The following is a 16,432-nucleotide window of genomic DNA, read 5'->3' as shown; positions in this document are numbered from 1 at the left end:
TGCCGCCGACCACCAGGCCCTAGGAACGCACACTATTTATGGTTAGAGGGAGAGTCGCTCAAATTCTAAAGCCAAAGGTAAATTTGTGGGCACTGGTCCTTTCTGGAGCCCTCTTTTTCCTGTTTCCCACCTGCCTACTTCCTGGAGGAGGAGCTTCATGACACAGGTGGCTGGGCCTGTTTTCCAGTCTGTAAGATTGATGTCATTGCTGTCTCCTCCCCTGAGGTTTCCCACATATGAATTTCTAGCAGGAAGAGCAGGACAGGAAGGCTCCAGGCCCAGCCCACAGCACAGCCGGGAAAAGTCGTTTGTTTTAAGTATCAATGCAAAGAAAGGGAGAGGCCTCTCTGAACCAGGAGCAGGCAGCCTTGGGCCAGCTGCTGATCCTCTCCAGCCGCAGCGTCCCAAATCTTGGCTCCAGGGTAGCCCCCATTCAATCTTTGCATCAACCAAGGGCTTCCAAGCCCATGTTGAGGTATTAGTCACCCCCTTCCAACCCAAACAGCACAAATGAAAGACCAAAACAAGACCAAACAAAAAATCATATCTTTATTGTTTAATAAACTTGCTTGGAGGGGCAACAGTGGGCCATGGGGAAACACCCAGCTTTGATTAGTCAGAAACTCCTGATAACTGCATACAAAATGACTATAAAAATCACGTAAAAAACAAGAGTCAGCAAAGCAGCAGCCCTTGGGGAGTTCTCAAGGCAGCTGGGAAGCTGATGAATGGCCTTTGGGGCATGGCTGAGGAACTGGGGGGGCCCCAGGGCTGCACCTCTCCCCGCCTCCATCATAAGGCACACAAACTTTCCTCCCTCCCTGCTTACAAATGACTTCAAAACTGCCCTTAAAGGGGCATGACCACCACAGGCCAAGGCACAGCCAGAAGTGAAATGGGCATGAGCGGGGCACTGAGCTCCCCACTCCCGGCGGCCCCGCCCTGGAGAAGGAACCCTTGCTCCCGCGCCGGCAGCGTGGGCAGGCACAGGATCCCAGAGCCCCCGGAGCAGCCTGGGCCACGGAGGCCGGAGCAGGTCACCACAGCTTTGCTAAGTGCGGCGTGGGGAGCGGCGCACAGTCCCACCCAGGCCCATGACGCGGCCTGAGGGTCTGTGCTGGCCCGACCCGGCAGGAGCGGCCCCAGGTGGCCCTAACTGGGGTAACACATGCAGCACCCTGTGCCCGCTGCCTCCACACTGGGCTTGGCGCCGGGCCCCAGGAGCCCGTCAGTCACAGAGTGCTCCGTGATGATGTCCTCCACCCTGGTGATGTACAGGAATGTCAGCAGCACCCCCAGGAACTGAAGAGAAGAGGCAGGGCTTGTGAGCCCCTACCGGGGGCCTGGAGGGCAGGCCCCAGGCCCTCTCCCAAGCAGCCTGAGCCTGGGGCCCCATCCGCCCCTCCCCGGAAACCCAGAAGTCCTCCATTCTGGGGCTCCCGTCTACCCCAGCTATGCCACTCACTATCGGGGGGCCTTGGGCAAGCCCCTTATGCTTGCTGAGTCTTGTTTTCTCCTCTGTAAAATGGGCATAGTAGGACCTACCTCACAGAACTGAAGGAGGCAGTGCCTGTGAAGCGCTTGGAAGAGCTTTATAAACAATGCTACTAACATTCCACCTCCTTCAAGCCTCCAGCCCTCACAGGGCCAGTCCGGATTGCTGGTACAAGAGTCTTTCCAACCCACCCCTGTACCTTCTATACTCTGTAGTAACAAGCCACACTTTATCTGAACCCACAGCCTGCCCACCACCCTCACCTCTAGCTCCCTTCCCCGGGTGGGGAGACCAGCCAACCTGGGGGAGCAGGATGCCCAGCAGGAGGCCCGCCATGATGGTGTAGTTGTCCGTGAACCAGATGAGCACGGCGTTGGTGCAGCCCCGCACGTAGATGATGTCCTGCACACTGAGACGCTGCCCAGGGAGGAGCCCGCTGAGTCCCCACCTGGCAGAACCCCAGTCCCAACCCTGCCTGCCACTCACTCAAGGTCTGGGCAAATCCCTCAACCGCTCAGTTTCTCACATGCAATGTGAGAAGGTGGCTCTGACCACGGGTCTCAACAAGCAGCACTGTCCGTAGAGCCCTGAGGTTGTCACAGTGATTAAGGTGGGGGCTAAGGGATTGCAGAGCTCAAGGCCTCCCACTGCACAGCCTACCTGCCTCTCAAATGTCCCCCAGGCACCTGGATGGGGGAAAACCCATCCACAAATTATCTGAGCCCAAAGCCTCACTCCAGAGACATAAAAAGCAGTTTTCTATGTGGTTTTACTGTATGCTGAATTTTGCAGAAATACTACTATGTAACTTAAGGAATGATTAGACTTTATTTTGTTTGGAACTTTATCAAGAATTGTTCACCATGTTTAAAAACCCTGTCAACAGCAAGAATAATGCCACAGTATATGACATGCTAACATCACACCTTCCTCCCAGGTCTGGGCTGTCTCTGCGGGTGCAAATACCCAACTGCTTCCCTGTGTCTTCCACTGTATCTATCTAATGCCTGAGCATTTACATGTTGAAATACGATGTATAGTTGTAAATTGTTTTATTTTGTTTTGCCTTTTATCTCAGATAATTTGGTTAATTGTTTTGAAATTATGTTGGTATGTTATATTATCTGTGAATTTCATTTGGGGATGATAAATGACATTACCAAGTGTTTATTATAAAAATTGGCCATGGGCCTAAATGGCTTGAGAACCACCGCTGGTCAGTCTATGGGTCTCCAACTTCACTGTGTGTCAGAATCACCTGCTGCCTTCCTCCTCCACCAAGAATGTGCGTTTCTAACAAATTCCCAGGGGCTGCTGTTGCCTCAGGTCTGGGGACTTCACTTCGAGAACCACTGTCCCCACACATCTCAAGTCATTATTTTTAGCTTCCTTCTCAGCACCACCCCAGCTTCCCTTCTAGTCCAGGGGAGGTGGTGCCCCGGAAGCTGACCCAGGAGGGGTCCTCCAGCAGGCTCTCTGTCCTGTGGGACTCCTGGGTCCCAGGCTGAGGGAGAAGGCATGAGACGTCTGCAAATTGGCAGCTCCAAGAGCAGAGGGAGAGTGGTACTGGGCATGGTGGGCACACAGGAATGCTGGGGTCCTGGGCAAGCGCATGGTGTCTCATACAGACAAGCCCATGGTAGGTGCTTGGCAAGCCCTGGCAAGCAGCCTCTCCCGGCCTGGGAGGATTCTTGGCTCCCTGAGTTCTTCTGTGTTTGGGTAATGGGGGAAACTCTGGCAGTCCCCAGATCCTGTGCACAGCCAGGAATGTTGGAAAATCTCAGGGGCCAGCAGCCCCACCCCTAGGAGCCCCACCAACCACCCTGGGGACAGGACAGGAAGAGCAACCTTTCTGAAGGAGATTTCAGACATTACCTCTTTGTCAATAGTTCTGTAGCCACACATGGTGTTGACGACTTCTGTCTGAAAGAGAAATGTATATTAGCAAACACTTATGTAGTGCTTACTGTAGAAGACACTACTATTCTTCCCTATTTTGAGGATGAAAGAACTGAGGCACAGAGTCACACTGTCTCATATGGCTGGACCTGGGCAGCTGGCTCAAGTCTGTGTCTTAACCTCCCCCTCCAAGAAATGCCATGGAAGGCTAGTTCCATGGTAGTTGGGTGGGAGGACCACTTGTCCACCAGTGGCATCCGAGGAATGCAGAGAAAAGTGCGTGCAGCCCTGTGCTCCCCAACTCCAGCCACCCCAGAGCCATGGCTTCACAGGTTCACAGTTATGCGCTGTCTCTGAGATCAGGGCTGGGCTGTTCCTGCTCTGCTGGCTCCTATGAAGGAAAACCTCAGACCTCAGCCAGCTGCAGTTCACCTAAAGGCAAGGCTGTTCACCTCCCTCCCTGCCCCTGCAGACCACCACCCCACCAGCAGAAGGGCCACCCAACCTCCTTCCTAGGAAGACAGCTGTTCTCAGGAACTCCCAGCTGCCGATTAACCTAGATGCAGGGAAAGCTGTGTTCAGCCTGGACCCCATCAAATCCTTTCCCAGCAGACCATCACAAGGCTGGCAGGGGCACATCCCATTGCTACCTGTGCCCCTGAGTAGTCTCCTCCTTCTATAAGGTGAGAGAAAGCCAGGATGGCCTCTGGCCTCACATTGCCTGGTCCAGATCCTGCTCTGCCATCATGAGCTCTGTGGCCAACCTCAGGTGTACTACGAGGGACCAGCACATGGAGGCACTCAATAAATATTTGTTGAATGAATGAATGAGTAGATTCCTTGGTCTCTTCCATATAGCAATGGTGATCAGTGAACCACCTCATGGACTGTTTTGAACATAAATTGAGATATACATGTAAAGTGCTTATCTCAGGGCTCAGCACCTGGAATAACACAGAAACTCTGGCTAAAGTCACTGTGGACATGATCCCAACCTCTGGAAGGCAAAGAAGGCTGCCTACTCTCCTTCCAGAAGAGTAGGTTGGACTTCAATTGCTTTCCAGATTGGTCTAAATGTCAGGGTCCAGTGTGTGGGAAAAATAACTTCTCTCAGGCTAGACTGGCCCCAGGTGCCTTCAGACCCAAAACACCAAACACCCAGCATCCAGTTAGCATTGGCTGGTGTCTGTGGCCCCTCCAGGCCATGAACATGAGCCCCATAGAGAGGGTCACACCTGAGGAGCAGGTGCATGAGGGCATAATGGGAGCGGGCACTTTCTACCTCATTTGTTCATTCATTCTGTCCTTCACTGAACAAATATTAATTGAGCATTCATTATGTGCCAAGCACTGATCTATGGGTTGAAATATAGAACAAAACAAAGTCCTTGCCTTCATGGAACTTATATTCTAGAAAAGGAGACACAGGAACAGCTCAATAAGTGAACTATATGGTATGTAAGAAAGTGACAAAAGTAACTTCACTTTCCCCTGTCCAAAGCCCTAGAGCCCTCAGGGGCAGAAATGTGGCTGTCAGAGGCCTCCCTAACACAGAGAGCCCAGAACCCTTTTCTAGGCCCTGGAGACAGACGGGCACTCACCTCTCCTGCCAGGAGAGGCCCCTCCATGGAAGGGGAGAAGATGCATTCACGGCCTGTCCAAAGGTAAAGCCTGCCTGGGTTTGACCACAGAATCTATATTCTGCACAGAATCAGTTCTGCTGAAGGTCATGGGCCCTGGGACCAGCTGTTCAGGGCCTCCAGACAGGAGGTCAGAAAGAAGACTCCTGAGCAGCCAAAGTAGGAATACAGTGAAGCTCACAGGGGTTATTAATGTGCCTCCCCCTCCCTAGCACAGGACTGAGGAGCTGGGTTACTGGGTCTGAGCAGCTAATGGGAAAGGGAAGAGAGCCTTATAGGGACAGATGCCCCCAAAGGATTGCCAACAATGAGGGAATAGATAATGATAAAAACTGGACACAAGGGCTCAACAGGAATAGCAGTCTGAGGTCACATAGTATAGAGGCAAGCAGCCCTCTGCAACAGTAGGTCTCAGGGGCATCACTCTTTATTACCAAATTTTACAAGCCTTAGTGAAGTCTGGTACTTCAAATCCTCCACAGAAAGCCTGACATAAGACATTTAAAACTGAGGCTAGGGAAAAAAGGGACTTTCCCTGAAGAACTGGTATGTTTTCTTCTGTACAGCAGCCACAGCCTAACAGACTTTATCTCCCTTTTTCCTCTGGCTGCCAGGGAGCTCTAAGCCACTAAACATGAGGCTCATTTCCAGTGAGTCAATAGGCCCTTTAGGCCTATGTATCAGTATTTTATATTTCTCTCCATCATTGGGACCTCCCATTTTAGAAAATATTTTCTATGGTCCTGGATTTTTTTTTTTAGTTTTTTTAGTCTATGTTTTTCCTGTGCGCTCATTCAGCAAGTTGATTGAATGAAATATTTAATAGATTCTTGCACAAATGACACATTCTACAGAGGAAGGAAACACCTCTTTTATATGTAGAGAATTTTAGAGAAAATTGTCCAGATGTGAGAGGCCCAGGGAGAACCCACAGGGGTTTTGTAATCCAGAACCAGAGTGAACCCAGCCAGGGGAAGATCACGTCCTCACCTTAGTATTCCCATCCAAGTACTGGCTTTACATTCCATTTCTTTGCAGATGGCCTCTGTGTTTATAATCCCAGCCTGGACCTCTCCTCAACACTCCCGACTCCTGCATCTCACTGTCTCTTTGACATTCTTCTGGAACATCACACAGGCCCGTGAGCTCCACATGTCCACGCTGAGCTCTTCGTCCCTCCCAAACTGCCTGCCTAGAGTCCTCTTTTCTCAAGCAATGGCCCCATCCTTCTTGTATCTCAGGCCAAAATCTAGGAGTACTCCTTGATTTCTCTTTCATCTACCTCCCACAACTGACCCATCAGCAAATCCTATGGCTAACTCGTGAAATACAGCTAGAATCTGACCATGTCTTACTACTTCTACCAGCACCACCCACTCTCAGGCTCTGTCTTCTCCCACCTGGTGTGACAGATGCTGTAAGGAGCTGTCTAAACCCCTGCTGCTGCTGGAAGCACTGCCAGCAGGAGCCCTTAGGGGTCAGCCCTCTGTGGTAACTGTCACATGTGGTTAATTTTATGTGTCTACTTGACTGGGTGTTGGGGTGCCCATAGAGTTAGTAAAACATTATTCTAGGTGTTTCTGTGAGGTATTTTCATTGAGTTTAACTTTTAAATCAGTAGATTTACTAACACAGATCACCCTCCCAAACATAGGTGGGCCTCATCCAATCAGTTGAAGAACTGAGTAGAACAAAAAGTCTGCCACTCCCTGAGCATGAGAGAGTTCTTCCTGCCTGACTGACTCCAGATCTCAACTGAAACACTGGCTCTTCCTGGGCCTTCAGACAGGAACTGTATCATCCATTCTCAAACCAGAAAGTCCCTTCCAGGGTGGGACACTGTACTCATGCAATGCCTGGTCATTGTGGGGATAGGAATGCCTGCTCCTTTGCCCCAATATGAGACGACTCTGAAGAATCACCCCAGATCATCTCCATAGATTCAACTGAGGCCCCCATTGAGACTGTATGGTTACTCAACTTCTCCCTCTGCCCAATTCTGCTTCCTTACAGGTATTGGTCCTGAGAGCACTTCCCACTAAGCCTCCTGCCCACCAAAGAGCATCAGAGCCCACATCCAGGAGAACCTAACCTGTGACACCTGGACCACCGCACTAGCCCCTAACCAGACTCCCTGTGTCTACCTCTGCCCCTACAGCAGCCAGGTGATCCTGGTAAGCCTAAGTCAGCTCTTCCACTTGTCCACTAAAGCCCTGTCACTGGCTCCTTACCACTCAAGGGAACACCAAAGTCTTGACCATGGCCTTCAGGGCACCCATGACACCCCTGACTTCATATGCTACTATCCTCCCCCATGCTCACTCTGTGCCAGCCCCACTGGTCTCTGTGCTGTTTCTCTTTGCACTTGCTGTTCTTTCTGCCAGAATGTTCATCCACCAAATATGCATCATTTACTCCCTCACTTCCTTCAGGGTTTTACTGAGAACCTACCTTTTCAACATCTAAAATTGCAACCCTCCATCCCCTGCTGTATTTTACCCCTTAGCACTTATCACCTTCCAGTATACTGTCTTTTATTTATTTATTTTGTCAGTTTTCCCAACTAGAATGTCAGCTCCATGTGGGCAGAGAGTTCTCTGTGTGTTTTCTGTACTGCTAGAACCTAGAATCACATCTGGCACATAGTAGGTCTTCAATAAACATGCTGAATGAATGAATGCAAGTTGGAATCCCACATCTCAACTTGGACATTCAAGCGCCAGCACTCTGGGTGACGAAGTTCAGGATTGCCCCTCACAGGCCTCTCTGAAAACCCTGGGTTCCTCCCCAGCATGCCCCCTGCCCAGAGAGCTACTCTAAAATAGCAACTAAAATTTCCAAACAGACCCCACTCCTGGCCCAGACTTTTTTAGGGCTAGTGCACTTGGCTCAGGAGTGAGGGCCCCACCCTATCTCACTTGGTTTACAGAATCCAGCAGTGGGCACAGATGGTGACATCAGAAAAGAAATTTTCCATGACTATTCAGGGCATGAGTAATTGTAAAGCTCTCTGCCTCGTTCCAATCCAGAAACCAAGCATCTTTTGGACACATTAGTCAAACACAGAGGATTGATGAAGCCTCTCATTCATAAGCAGTGACTGCTCAGGACATCCTCCCAAGTGGCCAAGTCGGTGACTGGGCTGCGAGGGTGCTGCTGGGGAGAGGCAGAGGCTGGCATATACAGCACCAGACCCCCTTCCAAGCGCCGTGTTGCCGATGATCACCAGGACATCAAGTCCAAAGTCTACCGGACATGCCTAGGCTCTACTCTGGCCCTCCAGCTAAGGATGCAGAGCCAGCCGCCCCTGCTAAGCCCTCTGGCATGGAATCTCTTCTGCTCTCCACCTGGCTTGTAACGTAGTCCAGAGCCCAGCTCTGACCATGGCTGCCTGCATTTCATCCCTTGGGCAAGGCAGCTAACCTTTGGTGCCTCAATTTCCTCATCTGTCCAATGGGAAAAGTAACAGTACCTACCTTACAGGGTTGTAGAAAGAACTAAATGAGTTGATACAACCAATGAACCTAGAAGAGGCCTTCACATGGTGGGTGCTCAATGGATCTTAATCACCACTACTAACAAAGACAAGCTTCCCTCCCCCACCCCCAGACTTACCCCTTGAGGCTCAGGGAAGCTTAGCAAGGGCCTCCACTCCTGCCTACCCCACTCACCCACCTGCACCACCCTGTCTTGGAAGATGAGAAAAGTGACCAGCTGGGGCAGCCCCAGGAGCAATGGGTACCGTGTTCCGGAAGCAGCAGGTGTAGGGCACCCCGCAGGCCAGCGGGCCAGGGGCGTTGCAGTCATGGTACTGGTTTTTGCTCCAGTCTCTGTAGTCTTCCCCGCCACAGCACTTAAACTGGAAGAGGAAACAGGCAGGCAGGGGGAGCTGCTGTCACCACTGAGGTACCCGCTGAGGAGGTCCCAGCAGAGAGCAGGAAAGGGCCCACCCGGAGGCCACATGATCTATGCTGTGGGGAGCACCCAGGAGGTAGTGAGCACCCACCACTGGAGAGGCATGCAAGCCAACACTGGACAGCCTTTGGGTGGGATATCAGGGTAATGCCAAACACTGAAGGGAAAGTCCTTCCTTGACAAGTGGACTCCCTTCATGTCCCCAGTACACATTCTTGACCTGAGAAGCTGGCCTTTAAGTTCCCAGAGACTAGAATTCTAGGGAAGGCCCCACAGCCCTGTGGTCCCTGTACCACACTGACCTTTTCTCCTTGCCTGCCCAGCTCTGCCTGTCCTGCCCTGGGCTCAGGACGGAAGCGAGGGTGAGGCTGGCATCATTTCCCTTAGCTTAGCTCCTCCCTGGGTCTTCTGCTACACTTGTGCCAGTGCCTGGGGGAGGTAGTTACTTGACTGAGGTGCAGGCATGTGCCAGGCATTGATCTGGGCTTTGGAGAGACAGGTGAGCAAAAGTGACAGGGCCACATAGGACATATTCTGGGAGAGGGAGACAGAAAGCAGCCACTGCCTGCAAAGGTCAGCAACGTGGTGCTGTGTACCAGGGATTCGGGGAAATGGATTGGGGGAGGGGCAGCAGCAGGTTGGGAGGTCAGGAGAGGCCACTCTGATATGACATTTAATGTGAAACACGAACAATAGGAAAAAGCTAGTCAACATGTGCAAAGGTCCCATGTGGAAACGAGCTCATGTGTTACAGCAGCAGGCGTGGAGGCCAGCGTGTCTGGAGCAGAGCGAGCAAGAGTGGAGGGGATGAGGTCAAGAGGGCGGCATAGGCAGGACTGTGCAAAGCCTGTCAGCCAGAATAAGTAGGGACCGGGGGTTGTATTCTGAGTGATGGCAAGTCACTGGAGTGCTCAACCACGGGAGTGACGTGGTTGGAGGCTCTTGTAGAAACACAAAACAGACATCCTCCCAGAGTCCCCATAGAGCCCTTTGGGTTATTACTTCTTGGGACCTGGGGTGAGGTGCAAAGAATTTGATTTGCAACCAGATTACAGTTCAAATCCCCACACTACCACTCCTAGCTGTGTGACTTCAGGCAAGTCAACAAGCCTTTCTGGGCCTCAGATCCCTGTGTGTAAAGCAGAAAGAGCAATGCAAGCTTTTGCACAGCTGAGTGAGGATTACTAACAGTCGCCATGCACTCAGCACAGGGCCTGGCACCATGCCACTGCCCAGTGAACATGAGACCACCCCATCCCACCCAAGGAGAAACACAGTCCCCAAGCCAGCTGAAGGATGATTTCAATAAAAACATCTTATGCTGCCCAACAGCCAGAGCTGGCAGGCACATCCCTGGCAGAGAAAGGCCTCCCAGAGGCTGCACCTGCTGTGACTACAGTGAAGGCCTGAGCCAAAGGAGTGGCTGCTGTGGGTAGCTCTGGGTGTGGTGAGATGCCAGTTCCACTGAGGGCTAGCACGGCAGACCAGGCCAGAGGAAGCCCCCAAGGTCACATCCCAGGAAGCGCGCCAGGGCTGAGTGGGCCCACGGCCCTCGCGTTCTGCTGGTCCCCACCTGGGAGGACATGACAACAATGACCACTGCAGCTGATGCTTTCTGAGGTCTTACCATGTGCCTGGCACTGCTCTAAGCACGTCTCAGTTAAGTCAAGGCAATCTCACCATGACACCAAGAGGAAGAGACCATTAACATCCCCCAGTGCAGGTAGGTACCTGAGGCTCAGGACTAAACGAGATCGATGCATAGAAGCCACCGAGGGCTGACCCTGAAACTGCTGCTACTATTGCTCCAACGGAGTCGGCTGGGCCCTGGGGGAGAGGGACAGCATCCCCGAACGACTATCATCACAGTCAAAGAAATGTCATGAAGAAAAGGAGAAGTCAGGTTCTGTTCCCCCCTGCAGGGGGAAATGGACCCAGGGAACAGCTCTCTCCACACTGGGCCTGTCCCTGACTCGGTAGGAACTGTGCTCCCCATCACTGAAAGGACTTGGCAGAAGGGACTTTGAACTTGGTGGCTTGGCAGTCACTCCCACCTCAGGGAAGGAGGATCTTCATCCATTGGAGAGGGGCAGCCTGGAAATCTTGCCAGGTGACTTGTTCTTTGTTTTGGTGAGGGGTGGAGGGGCCTTGGGGTGGCCCATGTAACTGGAGAGGGGCAGGGAAGGCAAGGACATTCTGGGCCAGGCACATGGGCAGAGGACTGGTCGAGAAGGTCAGGCCCCATCTTGGTGGCCCATCCACGACCCACCCTTCCCTCCTAACTTGGCCAGCTACCTTCTGTGCGAATGGATAAGTCACCTGACCCCTCACCTTTACACTCTAGTGCAGAGTCCTGAGTGGGGAGCAAAGGGCATGGGAGGCACATCTCTGACTGTGCCAGGCTCACCTCCTGCTGAACAAAGTCCATAATGTTTTTGAAGTCCAGATCATCATAGTAGTTCTTGATTCCTCTTCTAATGTTGTCATTTAGAAAGTCGATGGTCTGTTTAGACAGAGAAATCACAAAAGAAGGGGAACATACATCCCCAGAGTCCAACCCAAGATTCCTCAGAAATCCAGACTGGCACAGAGTATCCACACGCCCAGAGATCCCACCCCACCTCCCCCACTCCCCACCCTGAACACCCACAAACTCTCCATACCCCCAATGACCATCTGATGCCTGAGTCCCTCTGTCATGTCTGAACAGGAGTGATTTACCCCATTTCCTTTAAGGGTCAGGCAAGTCTGGCCCCAAAAGGTGGAGCCTGCCTGGGGGCAGCTCTGACACCACAGTGCTGGGCTGGTGCTCTTTCTGCTACCACAGACAGGCCTGAGCTGGATCTTCCCTTGGCCCTCCAGTCCTCCTCTCCACTCTTCTCTACTGCCCAACCTCTTGCGTTACGGATAAGGAAACAGGCCCAGAACGGGGTCCTGATTCTCCCAGGGCACAGAGCAGGCTGGCTTGGGGCTCAGTCAGGACTGGAAATCAGGTCCCCCTCTCTTCATCACAGCAGCGCTCTGGCCTGGACGAGAGGCCCCACCAGGAACTGGCATGCCACCCTCTCCCAATCATGCTGGGCCTTCTGGATCAACAGCCCAGCTGTTGTGCTGAAATCCAGGAGCACAAAAGGCCCCCCAGTGGGAAGGGGTGGGGGCGGGAATGTGGGCAGCCCAGTTCCATGCTCACAGTGACAATTGGGGCTTTCAGAGCAGGGAGGCCACTGTATCATCAGAGATTGTGCAGGCACAAAGGGGGCATTCTCGGCTCTGGAGCCAGACGATCCACGGGGGAGGCACCCTTGGGTACACTGGGAAAACAGGGCACTGGGATGCCCCTACAGACCGCCTCACAACTACTTCTGCCTTCTGGGCCTCAGTGTCCCACTTGTGAACCAATTTTGCAGGCCTATCTTTAGGATACCTTCCAGTTCTTAAGATCAAACACTAGACTGGCAGGGACTGTCAAGCCTCATGAACAAGAGCAGTCCCTGCAGCCACCCAGGCCGCCGGCACTTCATTTAACATTGGATCTTCCATTTATTTACCTGCAAAATGGAAGGACAATCCTCTGCCTCAGAGGGATTTGAGATTTAGATAAACTAATGCTACAAAAGTGCTTAGCAGGACACTGGGCACACTGTAGCTCCTGGTACTATTATTATAGATATTTCTCTCTCTTTCCAGAAGACAGATACCCTAACGGTACCACTCCATACCCATTATATCATCAGTGGAAAATGGCTAATCCCAAGGGAAACTGAGGCCCCGGGTCACGTCCGAAAGACCTCCTGCAATAGAGACAGACTCCGGGACAAGAGCCAGACCTGGGAGCCCTCACAGACACCCTGCAGCTCAGAGAGGTGGCAGGATTTGTCCCCAAACACCCTGCTGGTCACTGGCAAAGAGATGCTGGAACCCAGGTATCAAACTCCCAGCCTGAGATACTTGAAGAAGCCAAGATAAGAATCCTAGGTGCAGCGTGGGGCCATTTCCCCAAACCATCTCCAGTACCAGCCATCTCCTTCTCATTACCCGCTGCTCAAAGCCATGGTAACAAAGGAGACTGACTCACAGAAATCTTTCTCTGTGGCCAAAAGGCAAGGCCGCTCTGGAGCTGACCTGGGAGCTGGCGAAGATGGACAGCAGCCTCGGAGGCAGTGGGCCAGGCCCTTGCCCCTGAGAAATTCTCTGCATCAACAGTGCCCAGTCCCGCATGGCAGGGACTGGCTGCAACAGCTGCTTTCTGGCCACACAGTCTGGGCAGGGCAGGGGCCCACCTGGCCTCAGCCCATCCTTCCCAGAAGCCCCCAGGTCATGAAGCCTTTCCAACCTTGGGTGCCTACTCCTCTGGAGATGAAGGGACAGGCCAGCCCTGAAGCCCCCCCAACAGATAGGGGATGTCTGGGCGTGTCTAGGAAGCAGGACACCATGGTGGGGGCAGTTTGCCACCCAGGGTTGGATTGGGCAAGGGAATGAGCTCATGACACTGACACTAAATGGCATGCTGGAAGGGGCCCTTGGCTGAGCTGAGGTGCAAGAGCAAGATGCCAGGATCAGGACATGTCCAAAGCCATGTGCGTAGGGGTGTGTCGATTCATTTCCTTCTACTCTTAAGGCACTGAAGACACAGTCCTGGTCCACCATATCCTTCTGCTCCTACCCCAGCCCACTGGCCACCTCCCAGCCCTCCCACTGCTGCATCTCCCAGCCCTCCCACTGGGACACCTGCTGTCTGGACTCTCCTAGAACTGAAGATGTGGGGTAAGGGAAGAGGGCAGGAGGCCCAGGGCAGGGTCAGCACAGGGGATGCCCAGTGGCCCAAAGTGGGAAGGTTTTCCCTTCCTCTTTGGTGAGCAGCTCTGACGTCTCTCCCCAAACCGTCTCAGTCTCTGAGTACTTTCCAATGTGCTGACTCCAAAAAAAGGCCTCTGTGAAAATCAGGCTTCCATCAGGTAAGCTGAGTTGAGTCCCTGCAGGTAAGGGAGGCCCTGCTGCAGGCCTCTCAAAATGGACAAGGGCAACAGATGGTCCCAGGCTCCATGGGCAGCATCTGTTCTAGTTCCCATTGGGACCTCTTTGGGTCATGCTGGCTATTGTGTGTGCCCTGCCTTTGGCACCACATGTGCATGTGTGTGTGTGCCTGCACATACACCAGAGAAAGGAGTAGGCCATTTAGGTAGCTCCCATTTAGGTGGGGGATGGGTGAGGAGCTCCAGTGAGGCAAGTGGGTTGTGCAGTTCATTAATTCACTGTAAAGTGTTATACTATGTTCAGCTATGTCGTGGGGGGCTGGGGGGCCCACTCAGAGGATGTGCCTTGTGGAGTGCGGCAGGGAAAAGAGAATTCTGGCTTCCTCTGCTGCTCCCAAAGGCCAAACACATCCAGTACCAACACTATCCCACTCTAAACCAGGTCACACCAGCAGGGGCAGCAGCAATGAGGACTAGAAAACCACCTTTCATGAATGAATGGCTGACATGACCTTGGAGGCCATGTGGCCCAGGCTAAATTAAGCAGAGTAAGCAAACATCAAAGGCCACAGGATTTTCAGAGCACATTGTTTAAGCCTCCAGAATCAAGCTACAAAGAACTGTCATTCCTATTCTTTTCTTTTAAATCAAATTTTAAAGATACCCAAACCTTCCACAGTAGCCTCTCACAGAGGCACTTAGAGTGGTTTTAAGTGAATGAGGAATTGAAGCAGGTGGGGGGAGCATGGGGAGCAGTTCCCCGAGGATTGGGGGTCAGAGGAGCAGGAGGAGGAGGGAGGAGCGGCGGAGCTAGCAGCTGGAGCCCCCTCAGGCCTCCGGGGATGGAGCTGTCCTGGTTTCCTAGCTCCCCGCAGGCTGCCAGCTTCCATCACTTCCATATCAGTTTCTGAGACCAAGGCTGGGGAGGCCCAGCTGTGTGGCCCAGTTGACACCAATGCTCACCTAGTTCCCACAAGGTGAAGGGGGAGCTCAGCCTAGGACTTCCTCCCCAACCCTCCTCCTTCCTGGGCTGAGCTAGCATAGCTGGAATTTCCCCAGTCCCCCCAGAAGGTGGGGACTCCTCTCCTTGCCTCCCTCCAGACCCCAGCCTCTGGTCCAGCCCTGAGATGTCTTCTACAGATCTTTTGTTTCTGACAAAACCAGGCACCAGAGAGAATCGAGGGAGTAAGAAAAAAGGAGAAAAAGCTGCAAGGTTCTTTGGAATATTTGCCAGACCCTTCCTCAGACCTGGCCGTAAGTCACAGTTTCAATCCCCATGGTGGGAGAGATTACACTTCAGCTTCCCAGGCTCCAGCTCTCACTCCCAAATGGCTGTCCACAGTGGGTTTACCGGCTGTGGGAGTCTGGACAGATCAGTGCAGAACTCTACTTTGCTCTGGGTGGAAAGGATATATTTGTTTAGGTGCTCAGCCACGTAGGCCTCGGTGCCATCTCCTTTCTCCCTGCACCTGACCTTAAGGTCATGTCCAGAGACAGTTAGTACCATGTGCCAGTGCCCTGATAACATAAACAAGTTGTTTGCCACCCACCATTCCCTGCCTGGTGTCAGGTGTGACCACAGCATGCTTTGATCAAGGCCAGTAAAAGGGCTGCTCCTCCCCCTGCCCTGGTGGTAGAGGGAAGGAGGCCTGGGTTGGGGGTACAGCTGTACCAGCTATAGCTCTGTGCCCTCTGGGTGTCCCTGCCAGGCTTTACCTGACAGGAGTTGCCCTCTTCTAACACCATCAAGAGAGGCCCCACAATAAGCTGGGGTCACAGAAGGTCAAGAGGAGTGAGACCCAGACAGCGGTGGAGGTCATTCAGGTTCTCCTCACACTGGCTGAGGTCAGGATGCTGCATTTCTGCTTTGAATGCCAGGGCCTTCAGAGCCACCAGCTCTGTCCCAGCTCCCTAGTGCATGGCCACTAGATCCTGTATAAGCAGAGAAGCCACTTCAGTATGACTGTTAGGTCATGTCTGACAGAGAAACCTCATCTAGGGTCAGAGGTTGACAGAGAGTATCTTCCTTATAGCTGAGAGTCTGTTTATCTTTCACTGCTTAGCTGTGGCCATGGTCTGTACATCTTCCTGAGAACCCAGCATGAAGCATTAGCCTGATGATTAATCTTCATTTTTCACCACAGTGGATTCTTAGAGTCAACAGGTAGCCTGTGTGGATTGACTGGTTACAGTGTGGCTCACAGAAATCTGTCTTCTTCTCTTGATGAGGAAAAAATGGAATTGGGAACTCATCTCCAAGAAGCTGACCTGATTGCTTCTCACCTTTTTCACCACCTCACACTGTCCCTTCCTGCCACCATCAATAGCTGAGCTGCTCCTTCCCTATCCTCACTATTGGCCAGTCTCTTATTTTACAAAATCACATTGCATTAGAGTTTGAAGGGAAATTATTTTTCTTTATATGGTATTTTTTCCCTTGATTATAAAAAAGAAAAGAAAATATGGGAGCTTAGAAAAAATATAAAGGAGAAAATAAAAATCACCCTAGT

At 52.3% G+C, this 16,432-nt stretch overlaps 1 protein-coding gene across 3 annotated transcripts in view; it reads right to left on the bottom strand.

The window, feature by feature from the left end:
* Positions 1-527: 527 nt before the first annotated feature.
* Positions 528-16,432, bottom strand: part of TSPAN15 (tetraspanin 15) — a 54,732-nt gene continuing 38,827 nt past the window's right edge. For all 3 annotated transcript variants that reach the window (XM_036928685.2, XM_057505934.1, XM_036928684.2), the window contains 5 exons: positions 11,357-11,452; positions 8,777-8,893; positions 3,371-3,418; positions 1,796-1,912; positions 528-1,302 (listed from right to left, as the gene is read on the bottom strand). In XM_036928685.2, coding sequence (XP_036784580.1) covers positions 1,153-1,302; positions 1,796-1,912; positions 3,371-3,418; positions 8,777-8,893; positions 11,357-11,452 — 528 coding nt within the window. In that variant the 3' untranslated portion in view covers positions 528-1,152. The remainder of the gene's footprint in view (positions 1,303-1,795; positions 1,913-3,370; positions 3,419-8,776; positions 8,894-11,356; positions 11,453-16,432) is intronic.

This window comes from Manis pentadactyla, chromosome 8, assembly GCF_030020395.1.
Source record: "Manis pentadactyla isolate mManPen7 chromosome 8, mManPen7.hap1, whole genome shotgun sequence".
Lineage (NCBI taxonomy): Eukaryota > Metazoa > Chordata > Mammalia > Pholidota > Manidae > Manis > Manis pentadactyla.
This window is presented reverse-complemented; position numbering and strand designations above follow the sequence as displayed.